The sequence below is a fragment of the Cololabis saira genome, chromosome 2, assembly GCF_033807715.1.
Source record: "Cololabis saira isolate AMF1-May2022 chromosome 2, fColSai1.1, whole genome shotgun sequence".
In the NCBI taxonomy this organism is placed as follows: domain Eukaryota; kingdom Metazoa; phylum Chordata; class Actinopteri; order Beloniformes; family Belonidae; genus Cololabis; species Cololabis saira.
The window spans coordinates 42,409,426-42,428,217 of NC_084588.1; the positions used below are offsets into that span (position 1 = coordinate 42,409,426).

The following is an 18,792-nucleotide window of genomic DNA, read 5'->3' on the forward strand; positions in this document are numbered from 1 at the left end:
GGCACCAGCGCTTGCCCGTGAGCCAGAGAGAGAGGGAGAGAGCATGTGAGGCAGGGGAGGGATAAGGGTTAAAAATGATCGTTTTACAAGATTAGTCACACAACAAGTTTTCACAGCTATGGCATGCCGTTGCTGTGGAAAAAAAAAAAAAAAAAAATAAGAGTTAGTGCTCCCAGTGCCACATTAACCATCTTCCTGATTCTCCAACGGCAGATTTACAGCCTCCCAATGTCGAGCTGTGAAAAAGCGCAATCACTTGCAGGCTCGTAACCTTTTTACCCTCACCATCAAGTCCTCCTATTGCTCCATTTTCTCTCTTGGGCTTTATAAATAAACAGCGTCATCAGGAAAAAAAACCTCAGTATCTCTCTGGAACCCACTCTAATTAGTTTTGCTTGTATACATACAAATGTTTTTGCCATGTGCATCTTGTTTGGGACGCTGAGTTGAACTTGGCTGCCATCACTGCTTCGTTGCTATACTCTGTGTGTAGCTGACATGACTTAAGATTAAACTTTTCTTGCCCTGTAAATGTTCTGTTGAACAACGCCGAGCCTGACACAGGTGACTCGCAGGCCACAAGCCACAGCACTCCTCATTTCAGCCCGAAGCCTTCGCACATAAACTGTTTTTCCTCCATCAAACGTATGCACGCACTCTCCTTCTATGACACACACACACGGCCCTAGGAGATGATCGGCCTCCCCGCCCCTTGTCGGAGGAGTAAACGGCCAGGAGGATCTATCTATTTGTCCCTTTCCTGCCTCTTTTTTATTAGGACCTGATTGCATTTGAACAATAGTTGTCTGCTCGTAAATTCTGCGCCTGTGTTGACATTAGGCCACATTCCATCCCATAGCCCGCGGAGGAGACGGAGCAGGCCGGGGTGTTTGGTAATTTGTTATGCTGTTAAGCACCTAATGGACGTCCACCTGGTTTTTTAGAGCCGTGGCGGTAGTTCGGGGGGGCTTGCCTCCTTTGCACTTCCAGACTGCAATAGTGTTTTATTGCCTCCAATTATGAAAGCTGTTTTGAGGGCTACCTGGATTTGGAGTGTTTGTGTTTTTCTTTCTTTCTTTCTTTCTTTTTTCCGTCTGCTACATCTGGTCCAGCCCGGCTCCAGACGGGGCAGCCAGCCAGGCCACATCAAATAAACGTGGGTGTGAAGCAGGCAGAGGCTGTTCAGGTACAGCGCAGCGTCTCCGCCGCTACTTATATAGCACACGGACCCCGGTAGAGACGCGTGACCGCGTGGTTCCAACTAGCTGGAGATGCCGGTAATGAGCGTTATTTGTTTCATGTGGTTTAATGAGCGTTTTCAGACTGCAGCTGGTGAGTAGAGGGGAGACCTCACAGAGGCTGATGAAGGAAAGGTAACCATGCACCCTCGCAGAATTATTGTTCCCAGCAACGGAGCCGTAGTGGCACGTGGGTGGAGGGATGTGGATGCTCGACACGCCAGGCAGCAACCGCTTCTTCTCTTAACCCCATAGCAGCAGCAGCACCCCCCCACCCCCCCACCCCCCCCCGCCTCCACCCCCTCACTAATGCATTTTTGTGTGGTTTTCACAACCATTAATTAAAGGGGAAAAGAGTGCATCAGATGTTAGTTTTATTACCCTAGGCTCCTTAGAAGGAATCAAAATGAAAGGAACATATGTCATGCATTTGATGATGCCCCCACCCCTCTCTCTTTCTCTATCCACAGCTTGCCCACCTCACACACTTACAAAGTGTACAGTCAGCAGCCGTCTGCAGACACAATAGCGTTTGATTGATCCTGAGGAAACGGTTAAGACGAAGCCCTACCCACACTTTCTTTCTGGTTCCCAGACCAGAGCACTTTAAATTTAATGCAGAATGTGGCAGCGATTGGTGTTATAGGGGTTGGGGACGACGGCTGGGGCTCCAGCTAGTGTTCAGGCTCGACTCAGGGAAGCCCCCTGTAGTTCACAAGGCCCTCAGACTCCTGGGTGGGTTGATGTTTTGGGATTCAGAGCTCGATACTTCGCCAGTTGTGCGCTCTCACTGTCTCTCCGCTATCTTAGCCCAATGCAGAACAATGAGGATGTTGATAAATGCAATCTTTCTGCATCTCTCTCACAAATCACACAGCACGACTGCATAGAATACAATGATAGATGTGCTAAATCACTAATTTCTTAAACAACTTTGCACACATACAGAACAAACATGGATAATAACTTCTTTCATTCTTCTTTTTTTCTCGCTACGTGATTGCATGCCTTACCTTCAGGGGAAGGCTGATTTATGAGACACATGCCTGTTTTTTCATGACTTGTTTGATTGCATTCTCAGCTATCAGCCACTCAGGCTGCCAAAACCATAAAAGTTCACACCTGCACAGAATTGTTAAGAGTGTCAGATGAAACACACGTAGAGCATGAGAAAGCAGGTGACCTGAGGTATTTTGCTTCCTTTGATCGACACAGACACATTATACGGATCAGAAGTTTAATGGCTGATTATTTTTGTTGTCATTATACCTTTATACAACCTTTTATATTTTTAATCTGGTTTCAATCAAATGTAGTGCAAACTGTTCTTAAAGCTATACTTTTTCTGCTTTCTTTTTTTTTGGATCAAACTTAATTAAGTTAAGTATACACTAGGGGTGTAAGAATATATCGTGCCACGAAATTTTGCGATACAAAAACGCCACGAAACGTGTCGTGGAGGTGACAAGGTGTATCGCGATATTGTGTTAATATTATTTGTGTTAATTGTGTGTATTAATATTAATCTATTGTTTTGACTAGAAACGCGTATCTGACCGCGACCGCGGCTGCTCTTACTCCACTCAGAAGAAAGTAGTACCTTTTTGTGGTCCCGATCACGGGACTCTTGCAGGGTTTTGAGCTCTGAACTTTTACGTCTGGTGTAGAGTTAAGCCTTACCTTAAATTAAACCTTTTTCGGGTCGTGAGTAGGATAAACACGGGGAAAACTTCTTCCGAGTTGGAGTGTACTTTAATGTCCCTCAACAGTGTAGGATTTTAGAACATCAACACAGCACCTAGTGCCGTACTGTGGCGTATCACTCCGCCCAATCTAAAACATACAGTATTAACCACTACAGATAAACTGACTAGTGTCATTATAGTCCTTGATTTACATCAGAATATAAAGAATATATTTATAAAATAATGAACCCTGAATTACCAAAATAACCTTCTTAACAAAAATAAATCTCCTCTTACACTTATAAGGTGACCATGAATCAATCTTTTTTATGATGTAAAATTGTATGTATTTATTTACTTTTATTTATTTATTTAATTTTAGTTGTTAAATTTCTGGAAAAGAAAAAAGTCAAATCATACATGAGAGAAACTATTCAGTTTGTGGCAAAATATTTGTACTTGTATGAAACTGAAGATGCATAATGCAAACCTGACATTTACTTTTAGTTCAGTTTGTGGAAAATGGTTGGCCTGGCTTCTCTTTAAAACTTAAACAGTTATAAAGCATTACAAACTGTAACAATAGGGCAAATGCACAGCATTGTTTTGTATTTTGTGTCTTTCAAATAAAATAACATTTTTTCCAGTCATATGTTCCTCATGCAAGGTTGTTAAAAAAATACTGCTATAATATCGTATCGTATCGTTATCGTGACCTCAATATCGTGTATCGTACCATATCGTGAGATTAGTGTATCGTTACACCCCTAGTATACACTAACTTCATACCCTTGTATCATTTGTACGACCTTTACATAAAACAACTGACCAGTGTAGAAAGCGTTTTCACCACGTCCTGAGATGATGTCCTGAGTCGAGCCCGCTGGGTCTCGTCCCTCGTGGTTACCGTTGACCTCCTGTAGCAATAATGTAATAAGTGTTGTCTCTTATCTACATTGTCTGGGCTCTTTTTCACTTGGCCTGACACAATTGTGCATCTATCAGTGTAATTGCATGAGTCGGAAGCACTGATGTTGTCTATTAGGCCGGACTTCCATCCTGTTAAGAGCAGAAGGCCTTTTAATGTATGGTCCTGCCTGAGTGTGCTGCCTCACAATTACACACCCTGCAGAGATTGAGTGGACTGATGATGTTGATGATTGGGGTGGTTGGGATGGTCGTGATGGCAGTGATGATACCGGACCACCCTGCACTCCTCTAACAAGCCTTTCAGAGAGAGTTTAAGAGTGAAACAACAAAGTGAAACTGAGGTTAATCATTTTATTTACTCATTTCTCTCCCTCCATCTCCCTCTTTTTTTTTTATTTAACCAAGTGATGGAGCTCGGACCATAGAGCAGCGACGGGGAGGGGGGAGGAAATCGATGAGGAGCGCATTACAGTAAAACGTATTGATTAGGAGACCTGCGAGCAGTGTGTTGGTCGCAGAGATGGTGGAATGATGCAATGCTTAAAGGAATTTATCCTTTGACTTTTACATTAACCTTTTATTGACTGCTTTGCCTGTCCATAATTAACACTCACTTTAGCTAAAGTGGTTAGTCTGAGCGCAAAGGGGGCCCGGGTCCTTATTGCTATGAGGGCCGCGGAGCTGCCGGCCCAGCCGCAGTTCAAGTGCACGGAGCTGCGTGCAGGCGAAGGCCTCGGTGGAATAGAGGCGATACAATCCCAGATACCTTTCGCATTAGCATACCATTTGAGCAGGGCCCTGCCAGGCTATAAGGTTTCAGGGCAAATTGAAATGAGTGATTGTATTGCCAATCTCTCTTGACCGAGCGCCAGATGGGATAGTTAGGCCCATATCTGTCTGGGGTTAATCCATTGGAACAGCCTAGACTCACAAACACATTCTCCACCTCTTCAAAGCGCCCGCCCCTCCCGACGCCGCTGAACCCGCACGCACACGCACGCACTCTTTGTCTTTGACCTTAACTTTAAGGTGGACTGTTCTACCATGGGAAAGTCTTTTAGTGAGCCTTGTTTGTACGCCACTGTAGCTTACACAGAATATCTAGCGAGAGCCCTGGAGAGCTTAAGGCACCTCGCCCGGTATTGACTTTTTGTTTGGTTCCATTTTAGCAGTCAGGGGACGGCACGCCGTGAATGGCGGTAGATTGTGTAGAAGTGCGCTCTAAATTACCTTCACTATATTATCTTTGATAGTCTTCCAGTCTTGATATCTTTTAGATCTCCGGTAAAACCTGGAGCTTTCTGTTTTTCAGCCTGATGTTGCAGGATCCCTTGTCAAATAAAGGCAACGGCTCTGTCGAAGGCCACTAGTTGGGTTTTTTTACGGTGTGTAGCCTTTCATTACGAGTCAGGGCAGCAGAAGAGAGGCAAGTGTTTTCTCTCATAGTCCTACTGCATGAATACTTAATCGGCCCAAATCAAAAGCCCGGGTCTCCCTGGTCTGCGGTGTCCTCGAGCTAGTGTCAGCAGAATCACACAATGTGCGTTTGAATGTGTGCGTGTGTGTGCTGTCTGGGTCAGTTTGCTCTTGCACACTGTGCAGATATGTATGCCAGCCATGTCCACCTCCTCCTCCTCCTCATCCTCCTCCTCCTCCTCTTTTTCTGAAGTGGTGCTTCCTTTAATTCGCACCCTAAATAAATGATGAGAACATTTAAACACACGGCTCGTCGCAAAGCCCCAAGGTCGCCTAATCGTATTATTTATGAAGTGATGTGCTACATAATGGTACTTAATGCATGTTAACAGATGCTATTATCAGGCCCTGATCCAGAGCGCTGAAGATATATTGGACAGTGGATGTTAATGCTGCTCCTCACTACCATAATGCAGCAGCTCTTTAAAGGGCTAACCACACCAAAACGCAGCACTTAGGCCGAGAGCCAGTTGAACATTAAGTGGCTCTGGAGAAAATATATAATCACAAATTGTGGCAGCCCCCGGCTGTCCCCTGACAACTTTAACATCCCCTCATCCCATCCATAACCCACCTCCATGTCTCTCTCTCTCTCTCTCTCTGATCGGTAGGAATGGGCGATATTTTACCGTTCACGGTATACCGTCAAAAAAATTCCTGTAAAATTCTGGTAAAAACGATAAATTGAGGAAATGAGAAAGAAAGAAAGAAAGAAAGAAAGAAAGAAAGAAAGAAAGAAAGAAAGAAAGAAAGAAAGAAAGAAAGAAAGAAAGAAAGAAAGAAAGAAAGAAAGAAAGAAAGAAAGGAAATGAGCCTGAAAGAAAGAAAGAAAAAGAAAGAAAGAAAGAAAGAAAGGAAATGAGCCTGAAAGAAAGAAAGAAAGAAAGAAAGGAAATGAGCCTGAAAGAAAGAAAGAAAGAAAGAAAGAAAGAAAGAAAGAAAGAAAGAAAGAAAGAAAGAAAGGAAGAAAGGAAATGAGCCTGAAAGAAAGAAAGAAAGAAAGAAAGAAAGAAAGAAAGGAAATGAGCCTGAAAGAAAGAAAGAAAGAAAGAAAGAAAGAAAGAAAGAAAGAAAGAAAGAAAGAAAGAAAGAAAGGAAATGAGCCAGAAAGAAAGAAAGAAAAAGAAAGAAAGAAAGAAAGAAAGGAAATGAGCCTGAAAGAAAGAAAGAAAGAAAGAAAGGAAATGAGCCTGAAAGAAAGAAAGAAAGAAAGAAAGAAAGAAAGAAAGAAAGAAAGAAAGAAAGAAAGAAAGAAAGAAAGAAAGAAAGAAAGAAAGGAAGAAAGGAAATGAGCCTGAAAGAAAGAAAGAAAGAAAGAAAGAAAGAAAGAAAGAAAGGAAATGAGCCTGAAAGAAAGAAAGAAAGAAAGAAAGAAAGAAAGAAAGAAAGAAAGAAAGAAAGAAAGGAAATGAGCCAGAAAGAAAGAAAGAAAAAGAAAGAAAGAAAGAAAGAAAGGAAATGAGCCTGAAAGAAAGAAAGAAAGAAAGAAAGGAAATGAGCCTGAAAGAAAGAAAGAAAGAAAGAAAGAAAGAAAGAAAGAAAGAAAGAAAGAAAGAAAGAAAGGAAGAAAGGAAATGAGCCTGAAAGAAAGAAAGAAAGAAAGAAAGAAAGAAAGAAAGGAAATGAGCCTGAAAGAAAGAAAGAAAGAAAGAAAGAAAGAAAGAAAGAAAGAAAGAAAGAAAGAAAATGAGCCAGAAAGAAAGAAAGAAAGAAAGAAAGAAAGAAAGAAAGAAAGAAAGAAAGAAAGAAAGAAAGAAAGAAAGAAAGAAAGAAAGAAAGAAAGAAAGAAAGAAAGAAAGGAAATGAGCCTGAAAGAAAGAAAGAAAAAGAAAGAAAGAAAGAAAGAAAGGAAATGAGCCTGAAAGAAAGAAAGAAAAAGAAAGAAAGAAAGAAAGAAAGGAAATGAGCCTGAAAGAAAGAAAGAAAGAAAGAAAGAAAGAAAGAAAGAAAGAAAGAAAGAAAGAAAGAAAGAAAGAAAGAAAGAAAGAAAGAAAGAAAGAAAGAAAGAAAGAAAGAAAGAAAGAAAGAAAGAAAGAAAGAAAAATTCCCGTTGATGACACTTTTTGTATTGGTATTTTTTTTATCGTCATTTTTATCGTTATTGGGATGAATGCCAGAAATTATCGTGATACATTTTTTAGTCCATATCGCCCATCTCTACTGCTCGGCTTGTTGTGCCCTCTCTGTCCCCGACTCCTGTTACTGGCCACATCGGTTGCGGTGTGTGTGTGTGTGTGTGTGTGTGTGTGTGTGTGTGTGTGTGTGTGTGTGTGTGTGTGTGTGTGTGTGTGTGTGCGAGGGGCTTGTTTGAGGGGTTTTCTCTTCCCTATCCAGGGTCTGGATGGGGTAAAGAGATATGACAGGCCCTGGCATTAACAACCGGATGGGGAATAACGGCCAGCCTTCGCGGCCCGAGAAGTCACTGCTCGCAAACACACACGCGCTCGCTTACACACACAACATACAAATGTCGCCCTGTAGCTCTCCCTCGTGCACCTCCGGGGTCAGGGGTCGCTCTCGTCTGTCAGGAGGCAGAGTGAGGGCAGATTTACAATGACAGCAGTGAGCAACACAAAGTCGCAGCAGTAAATATTTACACAGGTCTGACAAAAGATGTGGCTGAGGTCTGTAGGGGTTCAGAATACTGTAGAAATTACATCTGACCTCAGATTATTAATCACAGGCTGGTTTTTCTCACCGCTCTGTCATAACTGCAAAGACAGAGAGTGATGTTCTCGCGAAAGCATCCCGCTGCGTGTGCCTCTGTCTAGGCGAAATGAATGGAACATTAATCACGGTACATAATATCAAGGCTTTCCATCACTTAAATAGTGTTGCAGCCTTTTATGGCTTTGGAAACACTTCCCTGACACATTGCTTTCCTCCTCTCTCCACACGCGAGTAAGTTCAGCGAACTTTGCTGGGTTTTCTCTATTTCAGTATTCTACAGATGAACAGAACCTAGAAATAAAAATGTATTTAAATCTCGCTCGTACACACAAATCACACGGCTTTCTCTCCCCCCGATGCCGGAGGTCGTGTGTGGCTGAAGTATTATTAGGAGTCATAAAAGGAGAGAAAAACGCCCGAGCTGATCATCATGTGGGCTGAATCTGTCTGAGGAGATGTTAACACACACAAACACACACACAAGCACTCACTTATAATTGACTAAACAGCTTGACATTTCTTGGACTGACCCCATTAAATTCCTCATCAGTCAATAAGGAAAAAGCACGGAGAAGCATTCCAAGTTATCTTCACCTTCAGCAGACCTGGCGTTGTTTAATGTTACTAATATTATTCATGTTGTGAGGACACGGATGTGTTTACACGTTCCCTTTTCTGGTTATTGAACCTCCCCTCGGAAACTATGAAGCAGTTTTCATTTGATAGTTTCCATTTTTAAAGTTTAAACCCTCAATTTGTTGTACTTCATCTAAAAAAGAAGGACAGAAAGAATGAAAGAAAACCACATGTCCAAAGTAGTCTGCCTTCGCTGGCCTGGCGGCGATGGAAGGGAGGAGTTTATGTGGGTGTGTAGATGAGGTTCCTCTTACAAAGGATTAGTAGCATATATAGGTAGGATAGTTAGCCTATATGATGAAATAATTATAGCAGTAGAGATGTGTGTGCAGATAGGCCTGGATAAGCAAAGCTAGCTCTTATTATGTGTGTAATTTTGTATGTTTTTAATGTTTGTATTGTGTATGTTTTTAATGCTTGTAAGGGCATGTCAAGTCTGTGTACTTTTCTAACTCCTTTCTTTTAATTGTGATGTGAGCCCTGTTAGGGACGAGTGTTTGCAAATTAGCATTCGCTATAAACGCTATGATACAGGCATCAGATAGCCATTTATGTCCGTCTATGTTTTCTGTATCTGTCCCTTCCAAATAAACAAAAATGAAATGAAATGAAATGTGTTTCTGCATTTCCTGTGTTCTCAGGTGCCACTCAAGTCTGGCCCAGACGTTACCCCCCGAGGAGGCCCCCGTGGACCGGCCCTTCTGGGGTGTGGACGACCCCAGCATGCCTCTGCCTTTTGATCTGGCTGACATCATCAGCAAAGTGGAGTCCCTGCTTTGGAGGTGCGCCCGAGTTGTTCAAATGTAACAACGTGCTCACACCGGGTACACGAAGGCGAAGACCAACACGGTACCTACGAGTGCTGCATGGGCGGCGCGGGGAAAACATACACCTGCTTTCAATTCTGATGTTGATGTATCAGGACGTAATAACATCTCTGTACTCGTGAGGTGATTAAGTTAAAAATACAAACCTCAGATGAACAACACAACATCTTACACCATGCCATTATTCAGTTAACAACAACTAAGTCCAAATATAAAAAACATACATAAAAAGGGTTGGTGGAAGGACCAAGTAGATACCTGCATACTTCACAGGAATGAAAAGGATAAGTACAGGCCTGATCAGGGCCGGTTCTAGAAAATGATGACTAGGGCTGCATCTCAGATCAGAGGGGGTGCACATGCCTGGCACCTTATTCAACACTAAATTATCCATTTTCCCATAATTTCAAGCAAAATGATACTAGCAAAACAAGAATATTTAAAATGTATTTCAAATGCTTTATTGCAGCAATATTGCTGCAGAACAAAGAAAATGCTACAATTAGTCTGGGCTACCTCACCCATCAGACAATCTAGCAACAGATGTTTCTTACCCTGAAAATAAAACATAGAAATTCAAACTAATTTTATCTATACAGCTCAAAACCATCACTAAACATGACAGTGATTTCAAGTGGAATGATACCAGTCAAACAATAATATTTAAAGTGTCTTTCAAGTGCATTTTTGCAGCAATATTGCTACAGAACAAAGAAAATGCTACATTTAGTCTGGGCTACCTCACCCATCAGACAATCTAGCAACAGAAAATAAAACAGAGAAAAATAAATAACAAAAATAAATATAACTATAAATATAAACTTGCTGGCGTGGTTGTGCTTGAACCATTTCCGAATATCCATCGTTACTTTGTGTTAACGGAGCAGCAGAGAGCAGCGTCTTGCTGGTGCAGGAAACTGCTGGACGCAGAGTAGTGACGTACACTGGCTGATTTATGGTTCCGCGTTGCACCAACGCAGAGCTTACGGCGTAGGGTTACACGGCGCCGCGAGCATACGGGCGCGTCGCCGCGTACCCTACGCCGTCAATTAACGCGGAACCATAAATCAGGCTTGACGCGCGCGCACTTGTCAGTCTTTTCAACTGAGCATGCAAACACATAAACTGAGGGTGCAATGCATGCTCGTAGAACCGGGCCTGGGCCTGATGCTCCTATGAAAGTTAATTTGATTAGCTGAGTATCAATAAGTGTGATCTCCAGAGTTAAACGGTCTGGATGATTCAGGTGTATGTTAACCCAATGCCAAGAAGGAACAACATCAGTAATGATCTTAGCTAATCGATTGTTGCTGCTCATCGGTCTGGAAATGGTTCTAAAATCATTTGCAATTAGTTTGGAGTTATATGTTCTACAGTAAGAAAGATTATTTATAATTGATAAACTGTTCTAAATAGATTCCAGTCTTCCCGACACAAGACGTCTCAGCATGTCGTCCCCAATGTCAGACATCACAATGCTCAGTGAAAGATTACAGACTTCAAACTGTGTCTAAAATATATTCATTTTGATAGTATAATTAGAGTTTTGGTTTTGAAGAGTTTCAAGGAGAAAAACGTCTCGTCAGGAATAAGCTCCTCATACCAGCTGTAAAACACGGTGGTGGAGGGGTGACGATCTGGGCTTGTTTTGAAGCAACAGGACCCCGGGTATCTTGCAGTTCTGAAGTCAACATTACATTACATTACAAACCATTTCAAAATGTGGCAGCTACTGTATAGCTTAGCCTAAGATTTGGACAGCGTTCCCAAACACGCAAACAAGTTATGTCCGTCATCTGATGTTGTACTAATCAAATTTGAAGAGCTTGTAAGCATTCATATATATTATCAGGATATTATTTTCAGGATGATCACTGACCTGCTGATTATTAAAATCTAATTGCTCTGAAACACTGACTTGGCTTTGTCACTTAATAAACAAGTTAACACTAATACACTCCACCAGTGATTCTGCATACACTTTAATTTGGGGGGGTTGGTTCACATAAGACTATCAAATCTTATTTTATATAATTCAAAATGAATTTATTACTTTACAATAACTTCTTTTCACATTTAACTTGTTTGACAAAGTGTATTAAGAAGACTGGGCTAAACTTGTCCAGACCGGTCCAGACCGGTCCAGACCGGGCTTTCAGGCGCATACTCTTTATACAGTGGATTTAAATACATTCTGAAATAGGTACCGTGCTGGAATCAATTTAAAACAGATTTTGAATCAAATTGTGCGAATGAGAGCAGCACAGTAGCTTAGTGGTCAGCACTGTTGCCTCACACTAAGAAGGTTCCCGGTTCGACTCCCAGGGCTGGCAGGGTCTTTCTGTGTGGAGTTTGCATGTTCTCCCCGTGTTTGCGTGGGTTCTCTCCGGTTACTCCAGCTTCCTCCCACAATCTAAAAACATGCATAGTAGGTTAATTGATGATTATAATTTGGCCATAGGTGTGAGTGTGTCTGGTTGTCTGTCTCCATATGTGGCCCTGCGATGGACTGGCGACCCGTCCAGGGTGTAATGAGATGGGACAGGCTCCAGCAGACCCCCGTGACCCTGCAAAGAGTAAAACCGGGTATATAAAATGGATGGATGGATCTGTGAATAATATTTATGCCTAATATTCATGTCAAGCTCCACATGCCGTCACAGTTTCAGAGAACGGAGAGGGTTTTTAAAGTTTGCTTTAACCTGGTATCAGCAGTATGAATGTGGGTTCCCGACAACCTTAACCTCAGCAGTCTGACCAGCACTGATCCAGCTGGAACCTCCTATGTGATTTCTTGCTTGTGTTGTTCTCTCAGATGTAAGTCGCTTTGGATAAAATCATCTACTAGATCAGTGTCTCCCAACCTGGGGTCCGGGTCCCCCTGGGGGGGCACCAGAGATCTCTGGGGGGGCGCAAAACTTTGTTTGCTTTGAGGATATGCAGTTGTAAAAATGATATTTGCGCATGTTAAATAAATAAAAAATCATAATAACACACCTAATGGAATACTGTAATCCAAGTCTGTATAAACCCACGTAGTATTTAAAAATGACCAAAATATATTTCTAAGTTATTTATCAGGATAAAAACGTAATAACTTATTCTTATATCATTATTCAACATTTAATCATACTACTACTCCGACAGGTTGTTAAAGGAAAAAATATTAAAAATGTTTGCTCTCATATTAAAAGAGACATTTTTCAGAAATTATTTTATGTCCTTGCAATTATTTTCTGTTTGTATTTTATACATTGGTGACACAAAATTAAGGTGAGAAAGACAAAGTCATCTGTATACAGGGTAAACCAAAGATAGATGTATCACAAAAACATAATTAATGTTCATTTTTTCAATTAAAGATTTGTAACGAATCACTTTACTCTTTTGGTGCTAGTACGTACGGGTCGGGGGGCCCGGCTGGTCTTAGTAGGGGGGGCTCCAAGGAAAAAAGGTTGGGAACCACTGCACTAGATGACAGTAGTGGTAGTAGTAGTTAATGAAAGCTGTTCTCCACATGAAATCCACCATCTTTTACAGCATTATAAAATACTTCCTACATCCTACACATCAACGCTTGTCTCTTCTGCTCTAACAGGATGTGAAGGACGGATAGAGGAAGTGATGAATAAAGAAAGGGAAAGAGGAACCCACCAGCTTTTCTGAGCGGTCCCACCGACGTTGATCCCCCCCACCTCTCTACCATTCCTCCAAACACCACCTCCTGACTCCAGAGCCCCCGGCTGACCCCGGCATCTCAGCCGCCCCCCCGACCGGGTTCTGGCTGGACAGAACCCGGACCCGCCCACCACAGAAGACCCGGCATAGTGCTTCAGTAACGTGCTAACGATGCAAAGCTTAGCCCGAGCTAGCGGTGTCACAGCAGACTAATGAAACCTACGTGGAACCTGCATTTCAGTGTTAGCATTCGTAACTATTTATTATTTCCGTGTTACTTACTCTCACGTAAACCCAGACATGCTTCTTTCTGTCAGTGGATAGCGGTCCCAGTTCAGCACATCCAACTATGCTTTTCTACCCGTCACACAGTGTTATGAAACCGTAGGATGGTAAGAAAACTCACTCTTTGCTCACATTGTGTGTAGTGTAGCCCCTTTTTCTGATGTTTGGGAAGTGGAATAACCCCGAAGAGACCAAAGAAAGATCACGATTTGAGAGTTGTGAATGTCACCCGGTGGAATGCATGAAGTGTGTGTTGTCAAGTGTTTGCACTTGTGCCATACGGATGTGAGAGTGTGTGTTTGGGTGTGTGCATTTAGCCATGTGAGGATGCATGTGATCAGTTGTGTGTGCTCCCCTTCCCCAAGCGTCTTCATGTAGGTGCGTGTGTGTGGATGCCATAGTGTGTGTGTCCGTGTGTGTGTGTGTTTGGGGGTGTGTGTGTGTTTGAGCCAGTAGGCTGCCTGCCAGTTGTTTGTTCCCGAAGACGTGCACACGGAGAAAACAGAGTGAAGCGGCGCAGCGCCTCTCTGCATCTGCTCTGATGAAAGGCGGCGCTGACGGAGTGACCCGGAACACAACCGCCGTTTCTCATAATTACAGCTGTTATATCGCTTTTAATTACTCTTAAAGCGTGTAGAGCACCACATTCCCCCTGTAATGCTGCGGGCCATCCGAGAGAGCGGGAGAAAGATCCGGCGCTTCTGACAAAAAAAAAATAAATTAAAAAATCCACTTTCAAAAAAAAAAAAAGCTCAAAAAGGCAAAAAAAAAAGAAAAAGAGGGCCGACGTCAAAGCAGTGTAGCAGCCTTCCTCGTTTGATTTCTCTCTCTATCTAGTTCAAGATGAAGTAGAGATGCTGTTTACTATTAAAAATTCAGAATGCACTCTGTTTTTTACTTCAGAAGTTTTTTCCAAGATGTTAATAGTTGCCAAATGCTGTTCTTCTTGCTTCTTCTTTCATTATTTTTTTTGATTTTGTTTTGATTTTTATTTGTTGTTGGGTTTTTTTTTTTTTTTTGCGCCTTTGTTGTTTGTATTTGTCAGAGATTTGTTTGTAGATCGGCAGCAGCTTCGACCTGTTTGAATCACTCCGTGCTCCCTGCGCCTCGGCTTGTCTGTTTGAAGCAATAGGAATGGCAGTAAATAAAAAATGTGTTTTATCCAGCGGCCTGTGTCCCTCTCAGTTTGTTTTTTAATTCCTGATAAACATTCACACGTATAAAAAGAGCAAAACTAAAGGTACAGAGTCCATATACTGTAAGGGTGTGTCTCTCTGTCTTAAACTATGAGAAGGGCCAGGAGGAGGCTTCTTCCTATTTCAGTTTTCCTTAAATTAAATGAGACAGCGGTGGAAAATATCTTTTATTTAGTAGTGTGAAAAGTAGCCACAAAGATCCTTCGTTAGAAATATATTAAAAAGAAGCTGCTCTAAGTGTCAAGGGGTGAATCATTTTAATTCCCCTGCCCAGTTTTATCACATCACTACGACGGAGTATTAGGGCTAAACTAAGACAACATTTTTTTGGGAAATTACGAGAATAAAGTCATAATATAATGAGAATAAAGTCGTAAAATTACGAGAATAAAGTCATAATGTTGCGAGAATAAAGTCGTAATAGAATAAAGTCGTAATGTTACGAGAATAAAGTCGTATTATTACGAGAATAAAGTCGTAATATTACGAGAATAAAGTCGTAATATTACTAGAATAAAGTCGTAATATGAGAATAAAGTCATAATATTATGAGAATAAAGTCGTAATATTATGAGAATAAAGTCGTAATATTATGAGAATATAATTTATGAGAACTCTAACAGGAAGAGCATCTTTTCCCTGTGTTAAAATGAGGAATATTGAGCATCTTGTGAAGTTATATTAACATATTTATAATATATTTAATATTATGACTTTATTCTCGTAATATTATGACTTTATTATCAAAATATTACGACTTTATTATCAATATATTACGACTTTATTCTCGTAATATTATGACTTTATTCTCAGAATTTTACGACTTTATTCTCGTAATTTTACGACTTTATTCTCATATTATTATGACTTTATTCTCATAATTTCCATTTTTTTTTGTCTTAGTTTGGCCCTAATACTCCGTCGTACATCACTGAATCTTTTGAATATAAAACTTTTTATCAAGTGATTTTTTTTTTATCCCTCACATGCTGTTTCATGCTGTCTCTTTTGTTCAAACTTCAAAAAAGACGCGGGTGGATAAGTCGAGTCAACGTTTTTCCACCACTGAGTGATTGACGGAGCGATTGACTGAGTGGCGTCACTCCCTGCAGGTGACGGCCGATGTTCTGTATTCCTCTCCGAGTCCTCACCTCCACACCCATCACCAACTGCCATCCCAGAGGTCGCCCGTGTTAACTACTTCCTGTAGTGGCTGAGTGACTGAGTGATGGATGAGCGTGGAGCGTCCTCCCCTCGGGGGCCGACTGAAAAAGGGCCCCCCACTTGAAGAGACAATTACACGGCGCTGGTGAGAGCCACAGGTATGCATTGTTCCGAGCGGGGTCAGCCGCCAGCCAGCCAGCCCAGCCACCTTCAATTAGGCCAACAATAGGCAGGGAGATAAAATAACCAGGTGTGTGGTGGGGAAAGGTATCAGTTTGGGGTCATATCCAAGTCAAATGCTTCAATGTGCGACTTTAAGGATTAGGCTGATTAGATTGAAGTCGCATTAAATCTGTCGGGGGGAAAAAAGAAAGATGGAATTGAATTCAAATGTAAACCTATTACTGGTCTACTTTATGTAGAAATGATTTGTTACCGTGGTGACAGGATAACTGTGTTTCACAGATAGACCTGAGGAGGCCTGATCTCAGCTGTAATGTATTCAGAGTCCTAAAGACAATCAGGCTTATCAGTGTGTGTACCATTAGTGTGGTTTTTGGAAGCTTGTTTCAATTTTAGTTTTAGTCTAGTCTTTGGGTCACGCTATCATTTTAGTTTTTATTAGTTTTAGACACATTCATACTCCCTTTAGTCGTGTCAAGTTTCAGTCGACTAAGTTTAGTCTAGTTTTAGTCAAAGATTGTATTTAGCCAAACGCATTTTACAATTCAAACAAGGTTATCTTATTATTATATTATTGTTACCTTATAGACTCAAGAATACTAAACCACAACTTAAAAAATGTATATTAAGAACCTTTGTTATAACATTTCGTCTCGTCTCGTTTTGGTCAACGAAGATGAAAACACATTTTAGCAGAGTTATTATTTTGTAATCTACATTTTAGTCTCGTTTTTATTCGTTTATGATATTGCATATATACAGAGGTGTCAAGTAACGAAGTACAAATACTTTGTTACCTTACTTAAGTAGAAATTTTGGTTATCTATACTTCACTGGAGTAATTATTTCTCAGACGACTTTTTACTTTTACTCCTTACATTTTCACGCAATTATCTGTACTTTTTACTCCTTACATTTTAAAAACAGCCTCGTTACTCTATTTCATTTCGGCCTTTAAAAAAAAACTATCCAGTTAAATTGCTCCATCCGGATAGAGTGAATTTGGTTGTGGTTGTTTCAGATGTTCTTGTCCAGTTTTGTTCTTACATCCGTTCCCTCAGATTCCTGCAACTAAACTTGGATGTACATTCCAATAAAGGTTAGGATAAATGATAACATGCCTCTGAAGTTTGACTTTTTGCACCATTACAATACTTATAGGCAACTAGTCATCATATCTGCTGCTCTCTGAAACACATGTTAATGCTCAATAGTACACGGTTCTTTAATATATTTGCATTATACTAAGATGCATTCATTTTCAATGGCTTTTGTCCTTAATGGCTTTTTTCCCCCTTACATTACTTTTACTTTTATACTTTAAGTAGTTTTGAAACCAGTACTTTTATACTTTTACTTGAGTAAAAAACTTGAGTTGATAGTTCAACTTCTACAGGAGTATTTTTAAACTCTAGTATCTATACTTCTACCTGAGTAATGATTGTGAATACTTTTGACACCTCTGATTATATATTTAATTATCATTATCCTCACATGACCAGCATTTTCGTTGCGTCTCATTTCCGTCAGGTGATAAAGTTTCGACGTTTGACAACGATATTTAGTCATAATCTTTGTTGACGAAAGCAACTATATATACCGTAATAATAAAAAAATAATAGTGTATACAAAAATCAATATCTGAGCATGAGTTTGTACAAATGAACCCATGTGTGTGTAATGTACCAGTGTGTGTGTGTGTGTGTGTGTGTCCAGGCAGGGCAGGCCGGTGCCAGGGGCCCCGGGGCCACAGAGCCAGTAGTAATTGTAGGAGCAGGCAGAGGAGCTGAAGATAGCATCGCCGCTCCGGGGCGGCTGTCAGCGGTGGGACGGCCCACGCTCATTTGTCACCGACACAGACAAACACCACTCAGCAGCAACAAAACATTGACTTGATTGACTACATGCGAAGCAACACAAGCCCTAATGTTTTGCAACTGTTAATTACGCTGAAGGTCATAAAAGAGGCAGGCTGAAGAAGTTTCACATCAGCATAAATACAAGGCTGCACATAAAGTGACAGTTGTAAATGACGCTAAAGGTTGCAGTTCAGTGGCATTCCTTTAAGGGTTCTTTCTATATAAAGAAACGCTTCTTGATGGTATTTTTATGTGCGGTTGTTAAATCGAATGTCATTAAAGAAGGTTAAATGGAAACGGGTTCCTGTAGTCGCTTCTATGGTCCGAGTAAATGATTTTCTTTGGGAGGGTTTTTGAAAAATCACAGCTTTGTCTGCATTTATCAAAGTTCATGAATCATACTTGGTCACGTATTTACGGACAAAGAGGATCCAGATCCAAACTAAGGCACAGCCTCCCGCAGTGACTCACGGATGGAGGAGGTTGCCGTGCGGAAATGCAGTTTTCTGGTCAAAATTTCCTTTTCTGGTCTGATCCAACCACACAACTTTTTTTTTTTAAAGTTTTTTTTAAACACTAATTTTCTCATGTAACATTAGCTGACATGAGAGAAGAATGTGGTTTCTAAAGGACTCCCCTGCTAAAAAAAAACAAAAAACAAACAAACCTCCAATGTCACATCTCTCTCAAGAAAAATAGGGTAATAAAAATAAAAAAGGGGGCGTCTTTAGTGCTGCCGGTCTTTGGGCAGGCGAGGATGGTTTTCCGCGTCCTTTATGAGAGCTTTTTCCTTCTCCGTTGGTTTGTGACATCGCTGCGTTTTAGATTAAACAGACTGTAGTGTCAGACGTGTCCTTAATTAACTAAAACCACATTTCGAATTTCATCTTGGAACTTCCACTTTTCATACCTTTGGCATTTGCAGACATGTATCATCCATACTTGGGTTTGCTTTGTTTACTTGG

At 41.0% G+C, this 18,792-nt stretch overlaps 1 protein-coding gene across 3 annotated transcripts in view; it reads left to right on the forward strand.

Annotated features, from left to right (window-relative positions):
- The window catches only part of fto (FTO alpha-ketoglutarate dependent dioxygenase), a 154,359-nt gene extending 139,768 nt beyond the window's left edge, over window positions 1-14,591 (forward strand). For 2 of the 3 annotated variants that reach the window (XM_061745874.1, XM_061745895.1), the window contains exons 9-10: window positions 9,277-9,484; window positions 13,061-14,591. In XM_061745874.1, the coding sequence (XP_061601858.1) occupies window positions 9,277-9,442 (166 nt within the window). In that variant the 3' untranslated portion in view covers window positions 9,443-9,484; window positions 13,061-14,591. The remainder of the gene's footprint in view (window positions 1-9,276; window positions 9,485-13,060) is intronic. The other variant, XM_061745884.1, reaches the window with a different exon arrangement.
- Window positions 14,592-18,792: the final 4,201 nt, after the last annotated feature.